Genomic DNA, 25,798 nt, shown 5'->3' with positions numbered 1-25,798 from the left:
ATTATATGCTGCTCTACAGATGCAAAATATGTTTACACTAATTTAGCTCTGATACTGATATAACTTAGTTTGCTTTTATGATTAGCTGTTTTATCTCCTTAAAGTCTGTTGACGTGTGAGTCACTCCTTTCTGGGATGTTTTTCGTACATTACAATAGATTTAGAAATGCAATTTGCTGTTCTACCTGATCCACATCTGGCTTTTGAACTAGGACATATTATCGAAACTATGCTAGTCTTTTATAAAACCCTAGTCAAAAAATCCAATTCAATATTGACTTGAGTAATTGCCTTTTTTATGTCTTATCACTGTTGAAACAGAATATAGTTTAGCCCAGCATGGATTAAGACTTTCATTTTGTGTGCTGACCTCATAACAAATTCCTTTCGTCTTCTTATAAGGAAAAGAATTCTAAATACTATAATTACACCCTCTCTATCAATGGGAAGGCACGGAAGCATGGTGAAAACTACAGTGTGGACTACCTGACAGATGTTTTGGTGAGTTGCTGAAGCTCTGTAGCTCTGTCCTTGCAGGTTTGGTTCACATTTAATTGAAGACAACTTTTAGTCTTATTTGTTTGTGATGGGTAATGTAAATACAGAATAACTTGATCTAATTGTCAGAGTAGTTTCAGCTGATTAAAAACTCCGGTGGGGGGGGGGGTATATAAATTAGGCTCAGATCTAATGTTCTTGAAATTCCATTGGTTCACATTTAATTGAAGACAACTTTTAGTCTTATTTGTTTGTGATGGGTAATGTAAATGCAGAATAACTTGATCTAATTGTCAGACTAGTTTCAGCTGCTTAAAAACTCCGGTGGGGGGGGGGGTATATAAATTAGGCTCAGATCTAATGTTCTTGAAATTCCGTCTTTGTAGAGGTTTTACTTTGTAGGGGTTTACTTTGAAGAGGTTTACTTTGTTTTACTCTTAACCCCAGTTTTACTAGCAAGCTACAAGACGGTAGCTTCACAGGCCTCATCATGAGGGTGGAGGAACAGGGATATGGGAGTTCATTTGGCATTGTGTATTTATATATAAAAATTACTGAAACCAGGTGAATCTGGGACTTTCTTGTCCTGAGGCATTTCTAATGGCAACATTTTATAGAGCATTTATTCATCGAATAATTCAGCACCTGTTATAGTTGGTGTTCAGCAGTAAATGAAGCAAAGTCCCTGATTCTGTGGAAGGTAACTTTCTGGTGGCAGGTTTTATGTATGCCACGTATATGTATACACTCATTTGTTGCCTTATTAGATGATGATCAGTTAGAGAAATAAGACAGGGTATGGGGGTTACTTAGGTAACATTCAAGCAAAAACCCGAAGGAGGTGACAGTGAGCCATACAGATCAGGGGAAAGAGTGCCACAAGCAGAGGAAACAATAAGTATGAGGGCCCTAAGGCAGGAGTGTACCTGGCATATTTGAGAAACCACAAGGAAGTTGACAGAGCAAAGTAGGTGAGTGGGAGTGTGATAAGAAAAAGATACAATCAGTATCTTTTGAGTTAGTGTTGGGAATAAATGAAGATGCAGATCAACTAGAATAATGAAAAACAGTTTGTATGTAGGGTGCTGTCATTTTCATTAAAAATCTTCTTATAAGCCAGTGAAAAATCTAAGTCCATATGAATTAAAGGCCTGGTATGATGTATGTGGATTTAATATTAAACATTTAGCTTAGCTACTTCAGCTGCCATGATTTATGATATTTACTCTTAATATTTTCATAAAGTTAAGGTAACTTTATCTACCTTTCCCACTGTTCTGGATTAGGTTGACTCTCCTTTTACCTTCTTTAAGGCATCAAATGTATATATTCTAAGCTGCATGAATGTCAGTTAATATTAAAATGGTCAAACTACTATTTCTTTCCTTATGGGAGGCATAACAATTTCTAGGTCATGTAAAATCATCAAGATCTTAATTATGCTCTTCAATTTTTAATTATTGCCTGAAAACCAAATTTATTTGTTCCAACAACATGCTTGCAAATGACTGTGACATACATCATTTGCTCAGATTGGTTAAAAGCTAACATGACCCTGTACTCTCTGTTCACCAGAGGACATTTATCTATTAAGTACTCAACTACTGGATAGGGTAGGAGATGACAAGTGTTTCTATGTGTCAGGCTAATGTCTCCTTGGACTTTCTGGACTACAAATCCAACTCTGAGCCCTTCTTCATGATGATCTCCACTCCAGCACCTCATTCACCTTGGACAGCAGCACCTCAATACCAGAAGACTTTCCAGAACGTCTTTGCACCAAGAAACAAGAACTTCAACATTCATGGAACGGTATCTTCCCCTAACCCTTGAATTAAACCATACTCAGTATGATAAACTGTTTAATATACTTGTCAGGAAGCCTTTGAGCCATGCTGTGGGTTTTTCTTCATGATCTTTTAGAGGCAATTGCACCTGTCTCTAGTACAGATAGTATAAACTTGTTTCACAAGTACAGATAAGCTTCCTGCCACACATCCATTTAGCACCTGGAAAGTCCACAAGGAATGGAAGGAAATGCCATCTTTGCTGATGATAGTAGTACCACTCGGTCTCTCCTGGTAACCTCTCTGCTGGCTCACCTCCCTTCTGGCAGTGGCTGAGACACATCCCTGGGGACTGAGCTGGGCCTGCAGCAGCCTCCACTGAGTGGCCCTCACTAGCCTGAGGCATAGGAAGAAGAGGAGCAGCACAGAGCAATGTGACTGCGAAGGGAAGTTGAATGGGGAAATGAGCCAGAGCAGGGGACATGATTAAAGGCCACAATTACCCAAATATTTGCTTCATGTGCCAGTTACTTATACATCCCTTGGCACAGGGTATAGAGGCAGTTCCCTGGTTCAAAGGCAGAAGGTATCCACTGCCCAGGCCTGTTATCTAGAAATTGTTATTTCTTGTAAGGTTGTAGAAAGAATGACACTTGAAGTCAGACCCAGCGCTACCACATTCTAGCTAAGTGATCTGACCTTGAGCAAGATGCTTAACTTTATTTTTCCATCTAAAGTGAGAGATCCTCATCCCTCATGTGACTACTGTATGAATTAGAGTACACAGAAGCATTTAGCATACTGCCTGGCATGTTGTGGGCATGTGCTTGTTAAATATGATCTTAAAGCTGAGTGAAGCTGGGTTTTAAACTGGAGAGCCATTCTCAATTTGTGTTCCAGTAGAAGTTCATATGACCAGTAAGTTTGGAAACTTTGGGTTAAATAAGTCACTCTGCTACTGGACTTCTCAGAATTATTCATGGTCTAGTGTGAATTTCCAGCAGGAGGATATGCCATATAGCATTTTTCAAACTCATTAACTAAAGAACACTTTGAGGAACATAGTTTGGGAGGTAGTGGTTTGAGGTTTTATGAATAGAGAGGAGAGAATTAATGGTGTATGAGAATGTTTTTGTTTTTAAAAATATGACTTTTTTTTGGGCCGGCCCGGTGGCGCACTGGATAGTGCGCCGCTTGGGAAGCGCGGCAGCGCTCCCACCCAAGGGTTCGGATCCCACATACAGACCGGTTCCCGCTCACTGGCTGAGCGAGGCGCGGGAGCAACACCGAGGGTTGCGATCCCATTTCCGGCCCCCGGTCCGGTACGGGGGCAACACTGAGGGTTGCGATCCGTTGCCAGACACAGAAAAAGACAAAAAAAAATAAAAATAAAAATAAAAAAATAATAAAAATATGACTTTTTTTATTTAAATGGGAAGGATTCTCCAGACAGATTTGGACTTGAAGTTTTGGGAAATTGCTGTGACGGGATTTTCATAATGCTCTAGAGTGATTAATATCTTGGATAGAAAAATAAAGAGTGATGGACTGATTATTTATTAGGAAAAACTTAGAGGAAGGTAAAGTTAATATTTACCCATTTGTAATGGTAGTAGACTGAGAGCATAGGATCAAAGTTGTAAATGTAATCTCATTTTTGCCAGTAGTTTCCCAATGACATTCCTTAAAATCTCTTATTAATGCTGCTAACAAAGGAGCCAAGGCCTTTCGGATGTGGGAGGTGTTGGGAAGCCGAAGAATGAGTGATAGAGTTAATCTGCAGAAATTTCTGTTTTAGAAACATGGGGGAAGGGAGAGAAGGTTTGAAGTTGCTTAAACAGATTCCAGTTCCTTTTTGCTAAATCATGAAATGATCCTTTTTATTGTCTACTGTAGTTATATAGTAGTTTGACTAAGGTGACTTGGTGTTAACATTTTTTTCTTCTAAATTTTAGAACAAGCACTGGTTAATTAGGCAAGCCAAGACTCCAATGACTAATTCTTCAATGCAGTTTTTAGATAATGCATTTAGGAAAAGGTAAGAGCTGCTTCTGCGTTCTCAATATGAGTGGTTTTGAGGACCCTCCAAATCAGCTTTTGGAGGAGTCCTCAAAGCATGAACAGGTGGGCCGAGCCCGTGGCGCACTCGGGAGAGTGCAGCGGTGGTTTTTTTTTTAGAAAGCATACATACATCTCAGATAGTAAGAGTAAGCACTGATACAAAAAACCCTAATTTTAAGTTTGGGCATATGTACACACACATATAAATGTGTGTTAAGATACAACCTTTCTCTTTTACTGAAAGGTCTCAAGGAAAAAGCTTTAAATGCAATAGGCTTAAAGGGCAAGTCTCGTAATAACTTCGTATAGCATACATTATACGAAGTTATACGATATAGGGATGACCGGTGCACTCACAGCGCTCACTGGCTGAGCGCGGTGCGGCCAGTCTCAAAAAGGACGAAAAAAAAAAGCATGAACAGGAGACTGCACCATGCTTTTATGTTTGAAACAAAAATAAGTTGGAGAGATGCTTTGGGGCATCTGCTGCCTCAGAAGCAGGCAGAGATTCCTTTACATAAAGATGTGTAACAAAGCCTCTGAACCCCAGGACTCATTAAACAATCCATTTCTAGGACTTGTTAAAGAATATTGCAAACTGGAACCATTTGGTAGAATTTTTTTTTCCTGTTTAAAGAAAAGGTCACTTGGTAAGAGATCAGCCCAAATATTTGATAAAAGACCCAGAGAATTGAACTGCAGCAAAATATTTGCCTTTGCTGTTTGGAATTTTCAAGAAATTCTTTTAAGCCAATTATTTTAAAAACATTATTTTCTCTCAGGGAGTATTTGGTTTAGAGCAGGAGTCAGCAAACTTTTTCTATAAAGGGCCAGATAGTAAATATTATAGCTTGCAGGCCATATTATTCTCTATCACAACCACCCAACTCTGCAGGAGATAGCACAGAAGCAGCCCTAGATAATATGTAAATGAATGGGCCTGGCTGTGTTCCAATAAAACTTTATAGAGATAGCTGGCAAGCTTTGGCCCATGGGCCATAGTTTGCTGACCCCATGGGTGGACCATTAAACACTGTTGTTGCACAGGCCTATTAGAAGGAGGGTCCTGTTGTAGTGAACTATGTATGGTACAGCTTGTTACAGTTTCTTTGAGAATTTTTCAGTCTCTGAGGTGAAACAACTTAAATTAATTCAAATATGTAATTAAAATATGTAAATTCACATACATATTGTATATTTGTAAAAATATAATCACACTTTATCTTGTAATTACATTAAGCTGTTTGGAATCTTTTTTAAAAAAAAAATAGTAATCAATCCTGAATTGACATCTTTTCCGTCTAATTGCCTACTCTCATCACCAGTGGCAATAAAAAGTAAAGCTAACTGGTTATGAAAAGCCTAGTTTTTCTTTGGAAACAGTTAACTTTGGAATGAATGAATTATGTTCTGGAATTTTTCTCATCTGTTTTTTGCAATGGGAGAGGTCTGGGGAATGGAAATTTGGGATTAGAGCTTTTGGGAAGAGCAGTTTTAGGACTTTTATTACGGGGTAGGGGATGTCTTTGTTTTTACCTTTTTTGGCAAGATAGTGATATCTTAGATATTACCCCTGAAATCCCATTTTCTCCCTCTGTTCACATCCAGGTGGCAAACTCTACTCTCAGTTGATGACCTCGTGGAGAAACTGGTCAAGAGATTGGAGTTTACTGGGGAGCTCAACAACACTTACATCTTTTACACCTCAGATAATGGTTATCACACAGGTAAGAGGCAGTGGGCAGGTACTCCTGTGATCTTTGAGAATATGTCTTTCCTTTTTCACTCGGGGAGTAGCTTTGACAAGGAGTTCTAGTCTTTTTTACCACTATGGACATGCCAGAGGGAGAGTCATGCCCTCAGGACCTCTCCGGTTAGGGGGCCACGTGATTCCCACATGGAGAGACCAGGCTTGAAGCGGGGACAGAGAGTGAGCTTAATGGGTTGGAGGCAGACTTTATGGAAGAGGTAAGAAATTGAACTTGATTTTGAAGGATAAGGAGAACTTAGAGAGTAGGGGTAAGGCATTCTAGACAAGACCAAGAGAAGGTTGTCTTGGGGAAAAAACTCTTTTTTGTTAAATCATGGAATTAGTTTTTTGTTTTTTCAGAACTACAGTATGAGTCAGCTCTGTGTCCTTGACTTACATCCTTTCTACTTGGACCTTCTATTGTTAAATACAAATGTTTTCTTCTTTCCACATCTATAACATGGAATTAGTTTTTTGTTTTTTCAGAACTACAGTATGAGTCAGCTCTGTGTCCTTGACTTTCATCCTTTCTACTTGGACCTTCTATTGTTAAATACAAATGTTTTCTTCTTTCCACATCTATAAATTTCCACTTGGATGGAGTTAACCTGAGGCTTCCTTGCCTAGGACCAAACTGATTAGGCATTTTTAATGTATTGTGAATATTTTAAACACTCAAAGTAGAGACTATTAAAATAACCACCATTATTCAATTCAGATTTTCAGCTGCATGTGGCCAGTCTTTTTCATTCTTTCTGCCCTCCTCATGTTATTCTTTTTTTGCTAGAAGGTTTTGAAGCTACTTCCAGACATTATGTGATTCCAAATGTCAACTGATTAGTTTGTGATTGTGCATCTGACTAGTTTATTCTGTATCAAGATCCAAAGTCTACACACTATACCCTTAGTTTTTATGTCTCCAAAGTTTGTCATTTGCCACTTATTTACTTGGAAAAGTGGGTCTTTTCTCCTTTAGAATGTCTTACATTTTCAGTGTGGCTAATTGCTATCTTGATGTGCCTTAACTTGTCCATGTTTACTCAGCATTTCCTATATAGATTGGGAATTACATCTAGGGACTTGATAGAGATTCGCATTTTCAGGCTAGAATGCTTCCTGGGTGGTGCTGCTGTGTACTGGCTTTAGCATCGAGTCACAAGGCCCGTGGTGTCTGGCTGCCCCACCCTGGGGATGCTAGTGTTGATCAATGGCTCTGGTGGCTCCAGCCTGAGCCCTTCCATAAATCTGCTGTTGAAGCTTCCATTGGTAATAGTTGCTTAAATCCATTATTCCCTCAGATATTGCAAAATATTTTTTTTTTGTTTTCATAAAAAAAATTTATTATAAAGGATATTACAAAGGATACAGAAGAAGAGATGCATAGGGCAAGGTGTACAGGGAAGGGGTGTGGAGCTTCCATGCCCTCCCCAAGTGCACCACCCTCCAAGAACCTGCACATGTTCGAGTTCAGCTGTCTGGCAACTCTCAGAACCCTGTCCCTCTGGGTTGTTATGGAGACAAGATTGGCTAAATCACTGGCCATTGGTGATCAACTTAACCTTCAGTCCCTCCACCCTCCCTGGAGGTTGGGGGGGTGGGACTGAAAGTCCTGCATTGGTTTTTCAGGTGACCAGCTCCTATCCTGAATTTACTTGGGGGATTTGAGACATTAATCAACTCATTAGCATACAAAAAGACAACACTGTGGAGATTCTAAGGATTTTCGGAGTTGTGTGCTGGGAAACAGGGATGAAGACCAAATGTATATTTTCACAATGTCAGTCCACCTGCTGGTCTTCAAATAGGGCCCTTAGGAATTCTGACATATGATTTAAAAACATCATTACAGTTTCTTGCTTACAAATCATCCTTGCTTCCAGCACTTGTATCGTAGTTACAAGACATGGTCCTAGAACCACTGCATCAGGTAGAAAAGAAAAAAAAACTGAGTGATATGGGGGGAAAAAAGCCATCATACCAGTATACTTGGCAAGGATTGCATTGTCATACCAGCATCCTTTCCCACTCCCTCTTCGCCAGATCCAGAAGCAAACAGAAACATCTCGTGGGGACGTTCCTTTAGTCCCACTCGTGTTGACTAAGCACACGCGTGTGAAGGTGTGCAAGCCAGCCCTCCATGCTTTCATCTCCCCATTTTAGACTGTCAGTGTCTTAATGCCCGTTCTACTTCTCTATCAAACTATTGCTCTGAGGAGGAGATCTCTCTGCCCATTACTGGACATTGGTCTGAAGATATGATAGTTGGTTGTCCAAATATGCATATCTTCTGTTCTGGCTTTTCTATAGCACTCCAAGCATTTGTATCTTCCACTGGGTTGGCAAAGTCCAGTCCCGAACCAGTGTCTATTCCTGTCAACACCTATTTGTAGCCCTCTGGGGCTACCAGCATCAGTCTTACTAGCCAGCTATGTTCAGGGCCTTCCCACCAGGGAATCTGCCTCATAGCCATCAGCAGCAGTGTCTGTGTCTTTCTCTGGCAGTTCTTACTGGTACGATATACCTGAGAGGGTGTAAAAGGAACATGTCTAGATTCAGCCCATCTCCACACTGGTGCACTCCCATTTCTACTCATTCCATGAACCCAGGTGACCACCTCAAGGGAGCACACCAGAAAGTCCACTTGGTGGTTCCAGTCACCTTCCCAACCTGGAAGGGGGCTCTTCTGATGGGTATTGACATGTTCTACTTTCTTGTGCCCCTCAAACTTCCGTAGGGTTGTTCCCCACATGGGCATCCTGTTAATAGGCCAGGTATCCCTTGCCCTTCTGCCTGACCATATGGCCACACCTTTAGCCACTGTCCATGAGTCAGTAAAAACCCGAACATAGGGCTGTTCAGTTCTTCAACATGCAGTTCAGCCCATCAAGCTGATTTGTTTTTACCTTCTTTGATCTGAGTGGCATCCTTCCAAATAGGATGTTGTCCATTCATCTTGGACTTGCCACCCATAAACTCAGCAGCTCTCAGGCTGTTTATGGGGCCCTGTAGAATCCAACAGCTCCTCACATAGTTTCTGAGTTAGTCCAAGGGAAAATGAGGGTCCCTGTTCGTATCTCCTTCTTACATTCTGCAGGTCACATGGTCCTGTATAAACCACTTAAATTCTCTAGTCCAGAGTGTCAGTAGTCATTGCTGCAAAGGGCTGTCACACAGATACTTTGTCCATACCAGCACTCCAGCTCTACTCCACACTGTGTGGGCTCAGGCAGTCTTACTGGTTCCCATTTAGCATGTCCAATTAATATTGCTAGAAGGGTAGATTTATATGCCTTCTGTCAGTAAGTACTAGGTAGGGGAAACATTCCCCCATCAGATACAGTGTCCATCCGCATAACACAATCGAGTAAAAGTTGCAGCCGCTTCACTTGAAGCCAGTTCAAATATACCAACTCTCTCCTATGAATGTTTAATTTCATCAACCCTTATTTCCCTAACTGTAGCTTCTGTTAGGACTTTATCAACAGGTTTTGGAATCATGATGCACTGGGCTTCTGTGTCAAGGAGCCCAAGAAAAGTTTCTTCTCCTTGTGCAAAAGGCTTTGGGTCCCCAGCAGGGAGTTGAGCCAAGGGACCCTTGCTGGTTTGTCAGTGTTTATCTTGAATAACCTGCCTGACTACTGCCCCAGGCAATTTTAGGTCAGATTTCTCTTTGAAGTCTTGCTGACTTTTCAAACTCCTTCAAAGTGGGGTAAATACAACAAACTTGTTTGGAACTCCTTAAATGTTGGAGGACCAGCACGGGCTCCCTTTGGTCCATCCGGCCTTCAGTAGTGTTATATTAAGACCTTTGCTTTAATCCCATCAATTTTCATTTTATTCATCCTATTTTTTTTAATAACCATCTAAAGACTTCCACCCTGTTGGAATGAGTCCCATGGTTCTTCCCTTTGTTTTGCCTCTTAGTTTCACCTTTATCAATGTTTTCTTCATACACCATGGAGTATGACTGCCCCACTTTGGAGATGCTAGGTTTGACCGATGGCTCTTGGTGGTTTCAGACTGAGCCCTTCCTGTGAACCTTTCTGCTGTTGAAGCTTTCATTGATGATTGTTGCTTAAATCCATTATTTCATCAGATATTGGCAACGTGCACTTCATAATTCTGTCCATCCTTTTGCATTTATTAGCTGGAATTCCTCAGAAGAAGTTCCTTTAATCAATTATTTGGTTATCTTAAAATGCAGTTCATTCAGGAAAGGCAGAATAATTGTTTTTGTTCCTTCATTTGGCAGTTTTTGAAGTAACCTCATTCAGTTGTTGTATATCAACTGGGGTTGAGTATCATGCACAAATTTTTATGTATTTGTGTTTCAGTACTTTCCAGTTATTATTTTTGCTCAATTTGTCCTATCATAGGTCAGAGGGTCCCTTCTAGTCATTTATTTAAAGATGAGCTCATTGTTTTTCCCACTTTATAGTATTAAGCGGCAAATTTAACCTTTCTATTAAAACACCAGAATTAGTAGAACAAAGTTGTTTAAGTTTTTGCTGTTAATTAAATAAATGAAACAAAGTATGAGCAACGCTTCTATCTTGGCTCTATCTTTACCCTGTGTGTTTTGTTTTCAGGACAGTTTTCTTTGCCAATAGACAAAAGACAGCTGTATGAGTTTGATATCAAAGTTCCACTATTGGTTCGAGGGCCTGGGATCAAACCAAATCAGACAAGCAAGGTAGGTGCCCGGCAAGCTGATGTTGTGTACAGGCAGGCACTTGCCTGAGAAAAGAAGGCTATTCCTCCTGAGAGAAGACGAGTTTGGTTTCTCTTCCCATGAGAATGAAGGCTGATCAGCATAAGGTCTTGGAAAGTGTGTTTATAATATAAGCCTTGGAAACAGTAACTCCTCCTTTTTTTTTAAACTCCCCACCATCCCCATTGACTGTATTTATCCCCTATACTTATGTCACATCAGCATGCAAAGCTTTCCTTTCTCTTTTGAGATTAAATCTTTACTTTGTTGGGGAGCAGTGACTGTCAACAGTGGGTGCTCATCATAATTGCCCTCTGAAATTGTGAAGAAGAAAAACAGTACGTGCATAGGTGGCATCCAAATCTATTCTGATTGACTCACTTGCTTAAGTTTACTGGCGATCCTGCGAGGCGGCCTGGTGGGGAGCACACTTTCCTGTAGAGCATAGCTCCTCTGGCTTTGCTCTGTGTGTGAATCCCTGAGCACCTTGTTAAAATGCAGATTCTGATCTCCGTTTCTGACCAGCTCCCAGGTGAAGTCTGCTGCTGGTCTGAGCTCACTTTGAGTGTAAGACTATGGAAAACATGTCTTCTGAAAATTAACCTTTCCCTGTGAGGGACTCTTCCTTGCTAATGCTTTTCTGCTTTCCCAGTTTTCTCTCCTAGACTGTCATAGTGTACCACATTCTTCTGTTACCATTTCCATTTGATTTCAATGTCTTTTTCCAAATTTGGTACTTAATACTGAGGCACTTTGTTCCTAGAGATCATGGGCACCTTGATGCAAAACACTTTACTTCAACACTCAGGAGATGAGAGTTGATAGGCTCTACCAGTTATGACGTCTCTCCTTCCTGATGTCACAATCTTAGTCCCAGCTCTGTTAAGACCAGAGAAAATGAGCAAACACATAATTTAAGCTAAAAATTGCAAAATGGGTTTCAAAGTGGGTATATTGGTTACTATAGTTTAGTTTGAGGCTTATTGTTTACTTTTTTAAATGTCTACCTTTCACTTATTTCTTTTTACAATGCTCTTGATGGAATTCTGTTAAAATTCTCTTGGAAAGGTAAAATGGCTTTCATAATTGTCTTTTGCATTATTTTATGTTAAGACCCACAATCCTACAGCCAATCACTTTCCACTACAAATTTCAATGCCCTCTAAAGACCTCTTCTTTCAAGGAAGATAGGCAAGTTTGGAAGACCATTAAATCTTAAAATTGTTTTGAGATTGGCACGTGTAGCTGATTGAGACCATGTCAGTAGCCATGTGCATTTCCGAGAAGCAGAGATACTAGGACCAGATATAACCAGTGAGGGGAAGGAGACTGAATGAGAACATAGTGAAATGTGTCAGCCAGCTCCCCATGAAACAAACTGTTTCTTTCTTTCAAATTAACAGTTCCATCTAAATGTCAAAGTCAGAAACTGCACCTTCTCTAAGCAATCTAAATGAAGCCCGGTTCCTAAGAAGCCATTTCAACAATAATATCTAACATTTATTGAGTATTTAGTCTGTGACAGGTGCTGTTCTAAGTGTATTACCTGAATCATCTCATTTAATCTTACCCTTAGGAGATACAGGTACTACTATCCCTCTTTTACAGATGAGAAAACTGAGATACAGAAGTTGAGTGGTTTGCCTAAGATCACATAGCTAAAAAGTAGCAGAGCCCTGCATTTGAACTCCAGCAGTCTGTGTACAGAGTCCATGTACTTAACCATTTCACTAGCTCAGTCAACAAGTATTTATTACAGATCTTGTGCTGGCAAAGTACACCAGAAGCCCTGGATACTGCCAGGAGCAATCAGGGAAGATCAGTTCTTAAATCCATGTGTCGGGGGGGAGCCAGTTGCTTTAGCTGCACTAGTCAGTGAAAGCCTCTGAGGCATTTGAGCAGACTCCTGGGGGTTGAGAAGGATTCAGTCAAGCAGAGGTCTGTGGGAAGAGCATTCGGAGCAGAACAGTATATGTGGGGACACAAATGGAGGAATAAGCTAGGCTTGTTAGAGGGGTGGAAGGTAGCAGTTTTACTGAACTGCTTTCATTTCCTAAGGGAACTCTCACCACCTGGCCTTTGTACAATGGACTCCTCCTTCTGTCTGGAATGCCCACCTGATACCTCCTTCACCTGGCCAATGCAGTTGTCCTTTCAGGCTCCCCTCTGAGAAGTCATCTCAGGTTCCTGCCCTCACATGGGATAGATGCCCATCCTTGCATGTTCCCAGCCGGCCTCACACTTATCACAGCTTGTTCAGTTTCTTTTTTACTCTAGGGTGTCCTAGAATAGAGGAACTACTAAACTTAGGATACTCAGCCCTTAACATACATTGTGGGACATCCACATTGTTGAGTGGATTTTGCCACAGTCACATAGTACATGGCAGAACTAGGACTGAAAATTAACTGTCCTGACAATCTGTGTTTTTTTACACTACTGCACTAACAGATGTAGTTTGGGAAGTATGAAATGCCCCAGAGACAGGGAGTGACACATCATGTGCTGGCAACACAGTTGTCTGAGTGCCAGCCATTCTGTGCAAGTGGCACAGGGCTGTGAGCTGAGCTGTCAGCAGCCTGACAGCCAAAGCAGCATGCGTTGACTGACCAGTGGACTTAGGGATGTGCCAGCTATTTGGAAGAGCAGGGGTGGATCTTATGTGTGGAAACCAAACATTGGCTGTAGTTTTCTCCTCTGGCTGGAAATTAATCTAGCTTTAGATTTGGTCATAGAAGTTCTTCAAAGGGGTTTTTAGAAAGGAAACAGTTAGTAGGAAAACTAGAATGACATGGAGTGGTCCAGGGGAAATAGAACTGAACTTGGAGTCAAGACGACCACCCATTGGCTTTAAGACTTTGGACAAAATAAGCCTCGGTTTCCCTAGTTGTGAAATTGGGAGGTTGTTAAATCTCAATCCTCAAGCGTGACTAGGTGATACCCTGGCTTCTTCCTTGTTAGGGAAGCTGGGGCTGGGGGACAAATCAAGCTAAAGCAGCACGAGATTTGGGGGATTCTCTGCTTTCTCGTGCAGTTACAGTGCTTTTCACTAAGTGGATTCTGGTGCACTTTGAGTCTTTGCTTTGATAGCCCTACATGAATTCTTTAACATCAGGGCTTAAGTATCTATTTGGAAACCTGATGTATTTTCCTGAGATCCTGTTGCCTTCTTGTTCTTTTTAATAATTATGCAGCACTGCCATTTTTCCAGAACTGAAAATATGCAGGTTCAACATATGATATCCCTTGAATTCATGCCCCAGGGTTTTCTAGGGGCTTTTATTTCCTCAGAATGTCTAATATTTAAATCCTAAGAATAGTCTCAAACAAACTGAGAGACTGATTTGTGAAATAATTTACCCTTGGTCTTGTCAAAGCTTTTTCAGTTCCAATCTATAAGTGAATCTTTAAGTTTGTACTTAAAGACCATGTGATAAAAGCAGTACCATTCAAGGGACTTGAAACACTAATATTTCAAGAGTCATTACCATGATGGGTCCATAGAATACATTCTAATTCTGAGTTGTATAAAAACCAGAGATGTAGGTATAATTCTCTCTTGAATTCTTTACTTTACACTTGGTGCTCACGGAAGTCTCCCATTTTCTGACATAGTATGCTAATTTTTTTTTTTTTTCCTTTTTGTCTTTTTTCGTGTCCGGCAACGGATCGCAACCCTCAGTGTCGCACCCCCCCCCGACCGGGACCGGCAACGGGATCGCAACCCTCAGTGTCGCACCCCCCCCCGACCGGGACCGGCAACGGGATTGCAACCCTCAGTGCTGCGCCCGCACCTCGCTCAGCCAGTGAGCGGGAACCGGTCTGTATGTGGGATCCGAACCCTGGGCGGGAGCGCCACCGCGCTCCCAAGAGGCGCACTGTAGCAGTGCGCCACCGGGCCAGCCCCATAGTATGCTAATTTTGAGACTGTCTGCTTTTTAGTCAAACAAAACCCCAGAAGAGAAGAGAATTCATTCATCATGTTTAGGGAAGATGTGGTAATTGTAGATATCTGGAAGTCCTGGAATGATGTGTGTTTATGGTACTTGTGCTGAATCTCAGTGACTCTTGATTTATACTGGAACTTACAGAGCTTCTTCTCCATAGAGCAAAGCACCATTAGAAAGAGCCTCCCATCATACAGCTGATGGCTCTTAGGATGATTTTTGGTGAGACTGGCCATCACCATTTTATATCTCTGGATTTCATTTTGATGTTTACCCTTTTTCTTTTCTTATAAAACTGCCTTGGTTAGTAGTACTTGTGGAGCTGGCTTCACTTCATTCATGTTATGGGCCTCTCTGGAGATCGTGTCTGTCTCTCCTTTCCTCCCATGATTTATTCCATATTCATACCCACTCTCAATGACTGTATTCCAAGCTGTTCAGTTTGCCCTGGGGACTTGGAACTAGGAAAGTTATCTGTAACAGTGGGTCTTGTATAATCCCTAGAGACATGGTTTTGGTGGGTGTTTTTTTCTTAGTAACATATGGGTTGCCTTTCCCCTGCATTGTCTGCCACTGAATGGCAATTGCTGACAGCTGTGGAGACACACTAATTGATTCAGAGCCAGGATATATGTCACTGCCCTCCAAGAGCCATTCTGGCTATCAGGAAACATGACCACTGGCGAACAATGCTCTGAAGATTTTTTTTTTTTTTTTTTTTTTGCCTTTTATGTCTGTTCTTTTGGTTTTGTTTTTAAATTAAAAGTGGCAGGATTACAGGATTAGTCGATTTTTTTTTTTTTTTCTTTAAATCTCACTGGTTGGCCTCTCCCAAGATGATCTAAGTTTTTCCAACAATTTTGAAGACTTTGGTTTTGTTTTTAAATTAAAAGTGGCAGGATTACAGGATTAGTCGATTTTTTTTTTTTTCTTTAAATCTCACTGGTTGGCCTCTCCCAAGATGATCTAAGTTTTTCCAACAATTTTGAAGACTGTTATTTCCTTTCAGTAAATGGTAGCTTATGCAATTCCAAGCTATTAATTTTGTTCCAGTTACTTTTTATATTTCATTTCTTCATCTGTAAAATGGGGGAGGAACACATGAGAATAAACGTTTAATACTTGGCACAGAATGCTCAGTAAACTTTAGTTCCCACTTTTTCTCACTTCCCCTTTGTTTTCCCTGTTGGATTGTCTTCACTACTCTAAGACTTTTTCTAGCATGTGACCCAGCGACTTCTAGGCCTGCACTTAGGTTCTGTTGAGGCCTGCACTGTCCACTACAGTAGCCATCAGCCACAATGGCTGTTCAGCCCTTGAAGTGTGGATAGTTCAAACTGAAATATGTAAAATACCAGATTTCAAAGACTTGGTTCAAAAACAAAAATGTAAAATCTCATTTTTTGGATTGTTTACCTGTTGAAATAGTAATATTTTTGTTATATTGGGTCAAATAAAATATGAGTTTCACCTGTTTCTTTTTACTTTAATGTGGTTTTAGACAATTTTAAATTATGCGACCCCCATTATATTTATATTGGACTATGCTGGTTTAGGCCCAGGAGAGGTATTGTATACAGAAGAAAAATAGTCTAATGAACTGAGAAAATACGGCAAGATATAAATGCAGGACCATGTCTTTAATTTCTAATATGTTTGTTTAAAAACATCTTAAGTTTTGTGCTCTTTAAGGTAACTTTTATTGATTCACTGTTGGGATAAGTATTCTGCAGCCTACAAAGTCTGCAGGAAAAAATACAAATGTTTTTTAGCAATGTTATCACATTGAGAAACTATAAAATGGAATAACCTTTTTAATAAAGCTATTAAATTTGGGGGGCAGAAAACTGATAGAGGCATTCAACCTTGAGGCTTTAAAAAAGTTAGGAGTTTCTTTGAAGCCAAATTTAGTAAACTAGTCTGAATAACCAAGTTGGAAGACACTTTGTATAGCACCATTAGCCCAGTGTTTTTCTCATGATTCATAAGAGTCAAGGCAATCCCAAAGGAATTTTTTTAAAATGTTTTGGTTAATAATAGTATGGGTGAGATAAATATATAACTTCCCAGGGGAATATATTACAAGTTATTAATATTTGAATATATGAAACTGTAGGACCAGAGTATGGGCTGTATAACCTAATGTGAGTGCTGTTTGTGTCATGGGTGGGTTGGGAGAAGTGCGCTTTAGTGTAGATGGAAAAGGAAAACTACCGATTGTGTTCTTGATTGTTTTTTCCTTATTCTTATAGATGCTCGTTGCCAACATTGACTTGGGTCCTACTATTTTGGACATCGCTGGCTATAGCCTGAATAAGACACAGATGGATGGGATGTCCTTATTGCCCATTTTGGTGAGTATAAAAGCCCTCAATCAAGCCTGAGCCAGAACTCTGAAATAAATTTCAGGTTATGTAAAAACCTAAAAATTTAAGTCTTAAATAAGCTATTAAATTTGGGGGACAGAGAATAACATTTGTCTCTGATCATGTGGCAAGAAGGAGTTTTCTAAAAGACTGATTGGACCACATATAAACTTTAGAGTTCTGTGTCCTCCCCTCTTTCCCTCTCCCCTTAGAAAACCTATCATAAACAAAGTTAAGACAGATGACAAATTGGGAAAATATTTGCAACATATGTGAAAAAGGGTAATTAGTCCTAATATATAAGTTCTTAGAAAACAAAGATGAATATCCCAGTAGAAAAATGGGCAAAAAAAGAAAAAGACTAATCAACTCATAGAAGAATTAGAAATGGCCAAAGTAAATGCAGCTTCTTTTTTTTTTTTTTTTTTTTTTTGGTGGCTGGCCTGTATGGGGATCCGAACCTTTGACATTAGTGTTATAAGTCTGCGCTCTGACCAACTGAGCTAACCAGCCAGCCCTGTAAATGCAAAAAGATTACTTCACTGCTGAGCAAAGAAATACTTAACCGAAGGGAGGCCTTTATCACCTGCAAACCGGCACAGATTTAAAAAATTAATACCTAGTGTTTGCAGAATTCTGAGAAATTGGAAACTGTTGAGACACTATTCTTAAAAGTGTAATCAGTATAACCTATGAGAAGACTACTTTAACAAGACATACCACTTCAGAATACGTACATTTTAGCAATTCCATCAAAATTTATGCAGGAAATATTTGAGTACCTACTACATGCCTGACACTGCACAGAGCTATGTATAAAAATGTACATGTAGTACTAATAGAAGAGAACTGAAAACCTAAATATCCAGTAGGGAGTTGGTTAAATTGTGGCACAATTAAACCATAGAGTATTAAGCCAACACTAAATGATGTAGATCTGTATGCATTGACTTGGAAAGATGTCTACCACGTACCATAGGGAAAAAAGGACTTTTCACAACAACATCTCTTTCCCATTAAAAATGTATGTGAATATGCTTAAGCATAGAGAAGTTTGGAAGGATCAACACTAAAATGTTTTAGTTATTTATGGTAGCTCTCTCTGAGTTATAAAATTATAGGTGACTCTTACTCATTGATGTGTCTCAGTCTGTTACAATTAGGTAGTATATGATTCATACAAGAGAATACATAGTCACATGAGTTATGAAACACAAGAAATACTCATGAATCCACCATCCCATTTAAGAATTCAAATATTATCAAAACCAGTGCATTTATCCATGTTTCTCTCCATTCCATTGTTTGCCTGGCCTATGGGGGTGATCACTTTCCTGAATTTCATGGTTATGATTCTCTTGCCTTTTTTTTTTTTTTTTTTTTTTTTTCCGTGTCCGGCAACGGATCGCAACCCTCGGTGTTGCTCCCGCGCCTCGCTCAGCCAGTGAGCGGGAACCGGTCTGTATGTGGGATCCGAACCCTCGGCGGGAGCGCCGCCACACTTCCCAAGCGGCGCACTATCGCAGTGCGCCACCGGGCTGGCCCCTCCTAGATTTTCTTTTAAATGTTTTATAGTTCTGTCGACAAGTCTTTGATGTATCCAGAGTTGATTTTCTTGTATGATATGAGTCAGCGATCCAGTTTCGTTTCTTTTTTTTTTTTCCCTATAGATACTCAGTTGTCTTTTCTGTTCCATCATGTGTCCGTTCCTGTACCAGTATCATTTCATCTTATAAAGCTGTATAATTAAGTCTTTATCTGTATGGGCACACTGCTCTCCTTATTGTTCTTATGGGGATCCTAGCCATCTCTCTTCCATAAAATTTTTCAGATTACCTGAAAAATGTTAGGCTTTTGGTTGGAATTGCACTGAGTCTGTAGATTAGTTAGGAGAAATTTTACATCTTTTAACTTTCTTCATACAGGTCTTACACTGTGTGCTTTATTAAATTTATTTCTAATTAAAAAAAACTTTGACTCACTCTAGGGGTAAAAAATCATTATGCTGTGTATGGCTAATTTCTCTGCACAGTTCTAGAAGTGCCAATTAAGACTTGGCTCTTTTTCTTGTACCTGTTTGGGGACGTTATTCCAATGAAGTACAGTGTATTAGAGCAGTTAAATAGCCAGGTGTAGCTATTTAAATTAACTAAAATAAAATGAAAAATTCAGTTTCTCAGTTGCCTTAGCCACACATCATGTGCTCAGTAGCCATTGTATTGAACAGTGCAGAAACGGTCAGAACAGAAACAGAGAGTTCTGCTGAATAGTGCTGCTATAGACCAGGGGTTGACAAACTATGACATCTGGGCCAAATCTAGCCTACCCTGTGTTTTGTGAAGTTATATTGGAATACAGCCACACTCATCCGCTTATGTATTGCCTATGTCTGCTTTCCTGCTATGACAGCGGTTGAATACATGCAACAGAGACTGTATAGCCACAGATCCTAAATATTTACAAATCTGGCCTTTTATAGAAAAAGTTTAACAACCCTTCCAGACCATTAATCTCAAATGTGGTCACACATTAGAATCACTTGGTAAACTAAAATTCTAATGCCTGGGTCCCACCCCCAGAGATTCTGATTTAATTAATTGGCATGAGATAGAACTTGGCCCTTGGGATTTTTCAAGATCCCCTGGTGATTTTAATATACGGCAAAATTCAAGAACCACTGGTTAGACTTCCCAGATACTCTTTTCTCCTCTGGACACTTGGACACTCAAGTGTGGAGTTCTGAAGTCCACTCCAGTCTGAGAGATAAGCTGTTCCCCTGACTTCCAGCTTCCATGGCTCAGGTTTGGCAGTGTGAGTACTTATGGAGGAGCTGGTGGTTTCTCAAATTTCTAGTGACTCATGATTTCTGAGACCTTGAGCTGCAGAGGATTGTTCAGGTTTCATTGTAGAAAAGTGAGTTAGGAAATGGTTCCTGTTTCTGACCCCCTTTCCGGAGGCCTTGCACAAGCTGTCACCCATTACCCACTGTGCTCACCCAGGTTAAGCATTCTTTAGAGCAATGGTTTTCAAATTAGCAGTCACCAGAAATGCCAGTGGGGCTTGTAAAACCCAGGTTGCTCCCCATCCTCATTGGGATAGTAATTTGCATTTGTAACTACACTGAGAACCATTGTTTTAGAGCAGTGCTTCTCAAGTTTATTATAAGACCAAGGTCAAGGGTTCAGATCCCCATACTGGCCAGTGCACCACCCCCTCACCCACCCCACCCCCCCAAAAAAATCAAATTTTACTGTGCATGTAAATCACGCTAGTATCTTACTAAAATACAGATTTTGGCTCATTAAGGATAGAGTACAGCCTGAGATTGCACATTTCAAACAAGTTCCCAACCAGGCTTTGAATAATAAGGCTGTAGACCATTTTAAGCGCACCTTCTAATCTGATCTCCCTATCTCCATATCTCCATTCCATCTCTAGATTCTGCTACTGGGATGACTTTCCTGAAGCACAGCCTTGAATGTGTTGCTTCCCATCACTTGCCGTTCTTTATAAAACAGATGTGCAGCCTGATGTTCAGGACATTTTCCTGTACGGCTCCCAGCCCGCCTTTCCCCATGACTTTGCACTGCTTGCTTGTATGAAAGCTGCTTCAGGAAACCCCTACCAAGTGTTTTGCTTCCATCCTGTATTCATGTTCTTTTGATCCAAAACTTGCTCTGACCCCTAGATTCTTTTTCTGTTCACCATTTGTGTGCCTGTCTTAAACCTTCCCATTTCAAATGCTGCTGCTGCTTTCCTTCCTCACCGCTAATGTGCAGAGAAGAGCAGATGAGTTAGTGGATGTATTGTACCTTCATTCTGACCATCAAGAGGTACTTTGAACCTATTATAGCCCTTAGCACACCAGCCCTGTCTAATATTTGTTTCTTTCTTGTCCTTGTGCCTATAAGGTTATAGGTTCCTTAGTATGAGCTTAGAAGAATTCTTAGAGCGTATAAACAGTATTATTTATTCTAATCTGGACTTTCAGCAACATGCACTGTGACTTTGATTCTTGCTTGTCTACGTGGTCAGTTTCCATTCCTGACCTGCTTCACAGTAGTAGTCTTGGGAAGGAACTATTAAATGTTCAAAGCATTAGACTATCACTTGTAAAGTCTCTCTAACTACCAAACTGCTCAAAGGTATGATATTCAGTAGCTTTCATAAGCATACGTTTTAGTCATTCTCTTTAGTTACTGAATGAACAGTTCAATTAGTTTTGACTCTCAAAGCCCCTTTAGCAGTAGAGTGATCTTTATCACAGTCTGTATACCTCATAGAATCCTTCGTTGCTCTTCTTTCTAGAGAGGTGCCAGTAATTTGACCTGGCGATCAGATGTCCTAGTGGAATATCAAGGAGAAGGCCGCAACGTCACTGACCCAACATGTCCTTCCCTGAGTCCTGGCGTATCTGTGAGTAGTAGCTTGAATTGGCTGAGACAGCTTTCTCACCGACAACACAGCAAGGTGCTGGTTTAGATGCATCAAGTATGAAAACCTTTAATTTAAGTCCTACTCCTTTGTCACTTGAGTATGGGAGGTTAGTAGATGGACAAAGGTAAATCCGATAATCGTGAAAATGATGCTGCCGACCTAGCATCAATCTGTGCACTTTGAATTCTTCAAGTTTATTTAACAGGTGCATGTGTCTGCCCAGATTCCTATCAATTCCCCTTTCCTGTTTTCCTACCCCTCCCAATAGCAGTATCATTTTTTATTAGAGATGTTGTAGTGGCATCCAACAGATGGGGTCCCCACCTGTAACTGTGCCATCATGAGTGCCTTGCATTGGTGGCAGCCACGCAAGGCACAAAGGTGGTCACAGCCACGTTAGCCTTGCTTTTAGAGAATGGGAAGTGGGCTTCCATTTGGAGTTGGCTCTCCTAACACCAAACTGTTACAATATAGTAAAGAAAACCAAAAGTGGGATAACAGATCCTGTGGAAGACATGAAGAAATAAGTTAAAGTTATAGGAGGGCTCTTCAAAAAGTTCATGGAAAGATTAATATTCTCTTTGCATTGTATTTTGCCACGCACTTTTTGAAGTACCCTTGCATTTGGTAATAAGGATACTTTTAAATCACTACCTGCAAATGATTCTGCAAAGCTCATTTTAGCTTCTTTCTCCAACTCTTTAGGATGACAGTTCCTAATAGTAATAACTCGTTTGAGTGTTGATTTCTTCTCCTTGCCAGCCCATACTTGGGACAGCTGATTCCTGTCAGGACATTAGCAGGGAGGGACGGCAACAGCCTACACTTGGGACCACCACATATTCCTTAATCAAGTCAGCTGTCATAAGGAACAAAGCCTCACATCTATTTTTGACTACTGGCTTCTCTGTGGAAGGTTTCCTCATTTCTGTCATATTCCATGTCTGGCTTGAGCTAACTTGGTTTCCCCTGTAGGCAACTAGGTATTTGTTACTATGGAAGGACCATCTTCATTTAACTTTTTGAATATCTCTACAGCAATGTTTCCCAGACTGTGTATGTGAAGATGCTTATAACAACACCTATGCTTGTGTGAGGACAATGTCAGCATTGTGGAATTTACAGTATTGTGAGTTTGACGACCAAGAGGTAAGAGGGGCTTCTGCTTGTACCTCCCCGACCCCTCTGTCTATGGCCAGTGGTTTGTTAGTTGGACTTGGTGGCAGAAGAGCAGTTCCAAGTATGCACCCTAGGGAAGATGTTGTGTTTCTTATCTGTACTTCAACTTAGGTTTCCTTTGGTCAAGAAAACAATTCCATATGGCCATGCCTCACTTCTCTGACTGTGATGTTTCTGGATGGGGTTTTCTCCACTCCCACTACTGCCCAAACACACACTCTAAATGCACAGTTCTCTTTTTCAGAATGATACATGGCTGGTCTGTTAGTTTCTCTGGTAGTTCGGGGTAAATGTGAAGCACTTCAACTTGTATGGTAGTGAAATAAATTGGGGCATTTCCTAGAAAGCTTACAGCAACTGACTTATTCAGAAACTCCTCTTCCCACTATAGCATAATCCAGTGCTGCTCAAATAGATTACAGTGAGGGTCAAAGGCCCAGGAGCTCCATCCTTGGAAGAAGGTGTTATTTGGCCAGCACGTTCAGTGTAGATTGTCTGGAGCTTCCCATGGACTCCAATCCCTATGGTTTTATCCTGTTTGTCAGTATGTGCCCACCTGCCCCATCGGTATCCCTCATCCTACCATATGGAGCAGATGCTCATGTGTGTTTCATCTGCGAGAAATTGACTCACTGCCCATCCTATCTGCTGCTCATAAGCACTTTGCAGAAGCAAAGTTTCCCTCAAACTATTCCTGTTCCCCTCCCTCCTGATGTTTATCATTTTGATAACTACTTTATAAGCGATAGTCTGAGGGCAGCTACTTGAAGCCATTATAGGCAAAATTTACCTAACATCTTCCCAGCCTGTCATTTGACTCCAGTCTGGAGAAGAGCGCGCAGATTAGAGGGGGGAGCACTGATATTAGACAAGTCTAATGTTAGAAATAGTCATTAGTAATGTATCCTTCCCCAGTTGGTGTTAAACATCTAGAACTACTTTCTAAAACAAGAAAACAACATTATGTAACACAGGTTAGAGTACTTTCATATCCGTTCTCATTTGAATCTCACAATTCTAAGGCGAAAATAAGCCTTCAAATTTTAACTCTCACTTCAGCCACTTCATTACTAAGTCTTGTTTCTGAAGCCCTGCCACTTGAGGGTCCTGCCTTCTGTTCTCTGCTTTAATTACAGAAGGGAATAAGCTTTCTCCCTCTGCCCCCTCCTGACTGCCTGAAGGCACAGGGTGTGCAGGGGGCCCCTTTCCAGCATGAGGCTATAGACCCCAAGCCAGTAAACCCCCAGAACAGATGCTCCGTTGCCTCAAGTATACACGGGCACTTTGAGGATCTTGAGACCATATTGATAGTCTCTGGGGCCTTGGTTTTTATCTACTTCCTCCCTTCCCATTTAGAAATAATCCACATCAGGAGTATTTCTTCAAATATAACCCTTGCTCTTTTCTCCATCCTTTCATACCCTCTAGGTGTTTGTAGAAGTCTATAATCTGACTGCAGACCCAGACCAAATCACTAACATTGCTAAAAGTATAGACCCAGAACTTTTAGGAAAGATGAACTATCGGTTAATGATGTTACAGTCCTGTTCTGGGCCAACCTGTCGCACTCCAGGGGTTTTTGACCCGGGGTAAGTTAACTGTTTCTTCAGTTACTTTGCTGAGGTGTCCTTAGTGGTCACACTGTTCTTGAAGGCAAAAGGAGCCTGTTGGGTTCTTTCTGCTTCGAGCTGAGCAGTGTTTATCATTCTCCTACTTTAGCGTGGGAATACTGTGTTCTTAGCGTCAGCTTGTGGTGCTGGGGAAACAGGGTGTGTGAAACTTGCTGTCCACTGCCAGTCGCTGCTTTAGCTGGAGGCACAGCCCTGCTCCCCACCGCATGGCCTCTTCCTCTGCCCTTGCTGTGATTCTTCTTGTGCTACCACTTAATCACACTGGTAACGACTGGGGCTTCTTCAGGCAGGCTCTGACTTGCCCTGTTCCCTAGAGCTTCCAAGAGCACGTGCCTTCATTTCATTTCTCAAAGCCCCCAATTATAAAAACTTGAATGTTTGCTAGTAAGTTTAATACATTAAACACACACAATGAAAATAGAAGGTGTAAACTCAAATGTTGAAATGTGTAAGTCCACTGTAGTATATGGAGTTAAAAAATGTTTAACTGTCACCTGCCAAGTCAGATTTGTTCCTCCTACTCTTACAACTCTCAGTGACTTTTCAGCAGTAGCACTGGTTGTCAGTACACCATGCATTTGGGCTGTCTATGGCAAGAAGCATGTTGTTTATTTTTCGCTTAAAGATTATGAAGTTAAAAATCAATTTCACTGCAAAAGGATTATTTCAGTTCTTACACTGATTGGAGAGGGGGAAGAATGATGTCCTAAGCTGATGGAAAGTTGTAACTTAACTATATAGCCATTTTCATGTTTAGTTATATATCATCAGCCCAGATTATAGATGAATGTATTTGAATGAGTAGAGAAACTGGATTATAGACCATTTAACTAAAGAAATGTAATGTTTGCTTTTAAATAGTGTATATAGAGCCAAAGAGACATGGATACCAGTAAACTAAAACCAGATAGCAATATAAAAAGACAATATTTTTCATTATTTTATATTACTTAAGCTAAATAACTTTTTTGTATGGATAATCCTGTTAGTGCAGTAAGATTGTGCTAGTAAGCATTTTGACTTAACTTTGATCTTTCCTCCAAGTTAGTGAAATAAATCCTAGCTTGATGCCAGTTCTTTGAAATAGGAAGTTCGGTCTCTAAAATAAAAGAACAAGACTCTCAGTTGACATGTACTGAGTTTGCAGTTTCCAACAGCTACTTAGCTCAGAATGTTTTATCAAGCCAAATAAAGTTAGATGTCTATAGCAGTTAATGCTGTTTAACCATATACTCTTCGGCTGATTCTGGGAATTTAAAGCCATTGTTTGACTAAATCTTGAATGGAGAGTCAAGGGACTTGAATCTCTTAGATGATGGTGTGCGGCCAACAATCCCTGACCATTACGCTGCTAGAACATGGACCTGCCATGCCAGCATTCAGTTGGCCAGTGCAAGCCAGATGCAGCAGCTGCCTTGTTTCTTCTGAATA

The 25,798-nt window shown here is 40.6% G+C and overlaps 1 protein-coding gene across 2 annotated transcripts in view; it reads left to right on the top strand.

The window, feature by feature from the left end:
• The window catches only part of GNS (glucosamine (N-acetyl)-6-sulfatase), a 40,239-nt gene that overhangs the window by 10,204 nt on the left and 4,237 nt on the right, over nucleotides 1–25,798 (top strand). For both annotated transcript variants that reach the window (XM_008572271.1, XM_008572272.1), the window contains 9 exons: nucleotides 403–501; nucleotides 2,143–2,310; nucleotides 4,241–4,323; nucleotides 5,955–6,073; nucleotides 10,686–10,789; nucleotides 17,007–17,108; nucleotides 21,429–21,536; nucleotides 22,596–22,706; nucleotides 24,165–24,325. In XM_008572271.1, coding sequence (XP_008570493.1) covers nucleotides 403–501; nucleotides 2,143–2,310; nucleotides 4,241–4,323; nucleotides 5,955–6,073; nucleotides 10,686–10,789; nucleotides 17,007–17,108; nucleotides 21,429–21,536; nucleotides 22,596–22,706; nucleotides 24,165–24,325 — 1,055 coding nt within the window. The remainder of the gene's footprint in view (nucleotides 1–402; nucleotides 502–2,142; nucleotides 2,311–4,240; nucleotides 4,324–5,954; nucleotides 6,074–10,685; nucleotides 10,790–17,006; nucleotides 17,109–21,428; nucleotides 21,537–22,595; nucleotides 22,707–24,164; nucleotides 24,326–25,798) is intronic.

Source organism: Galeopterus variegatus, unplaced genomic scaffold, assembly GCF_000696425.1.
Source record: "Galeopterus variegatus unplaced genomic scaffold, G_variegatus-3.0.2 Scaffold771, whole genome shotgun sequence".
Taxonomy (NCBI): Eukaryota; Metazoa; Chordata; class Mammalia; order Dermoptera; family Cynocephalidae; genus Galeopterus; species Galeopterus variegatus.
Note: the sequence above shows the minus strand (reverse complement) of the source record. Positions and strands in the feature narration are given on the sequence as shown.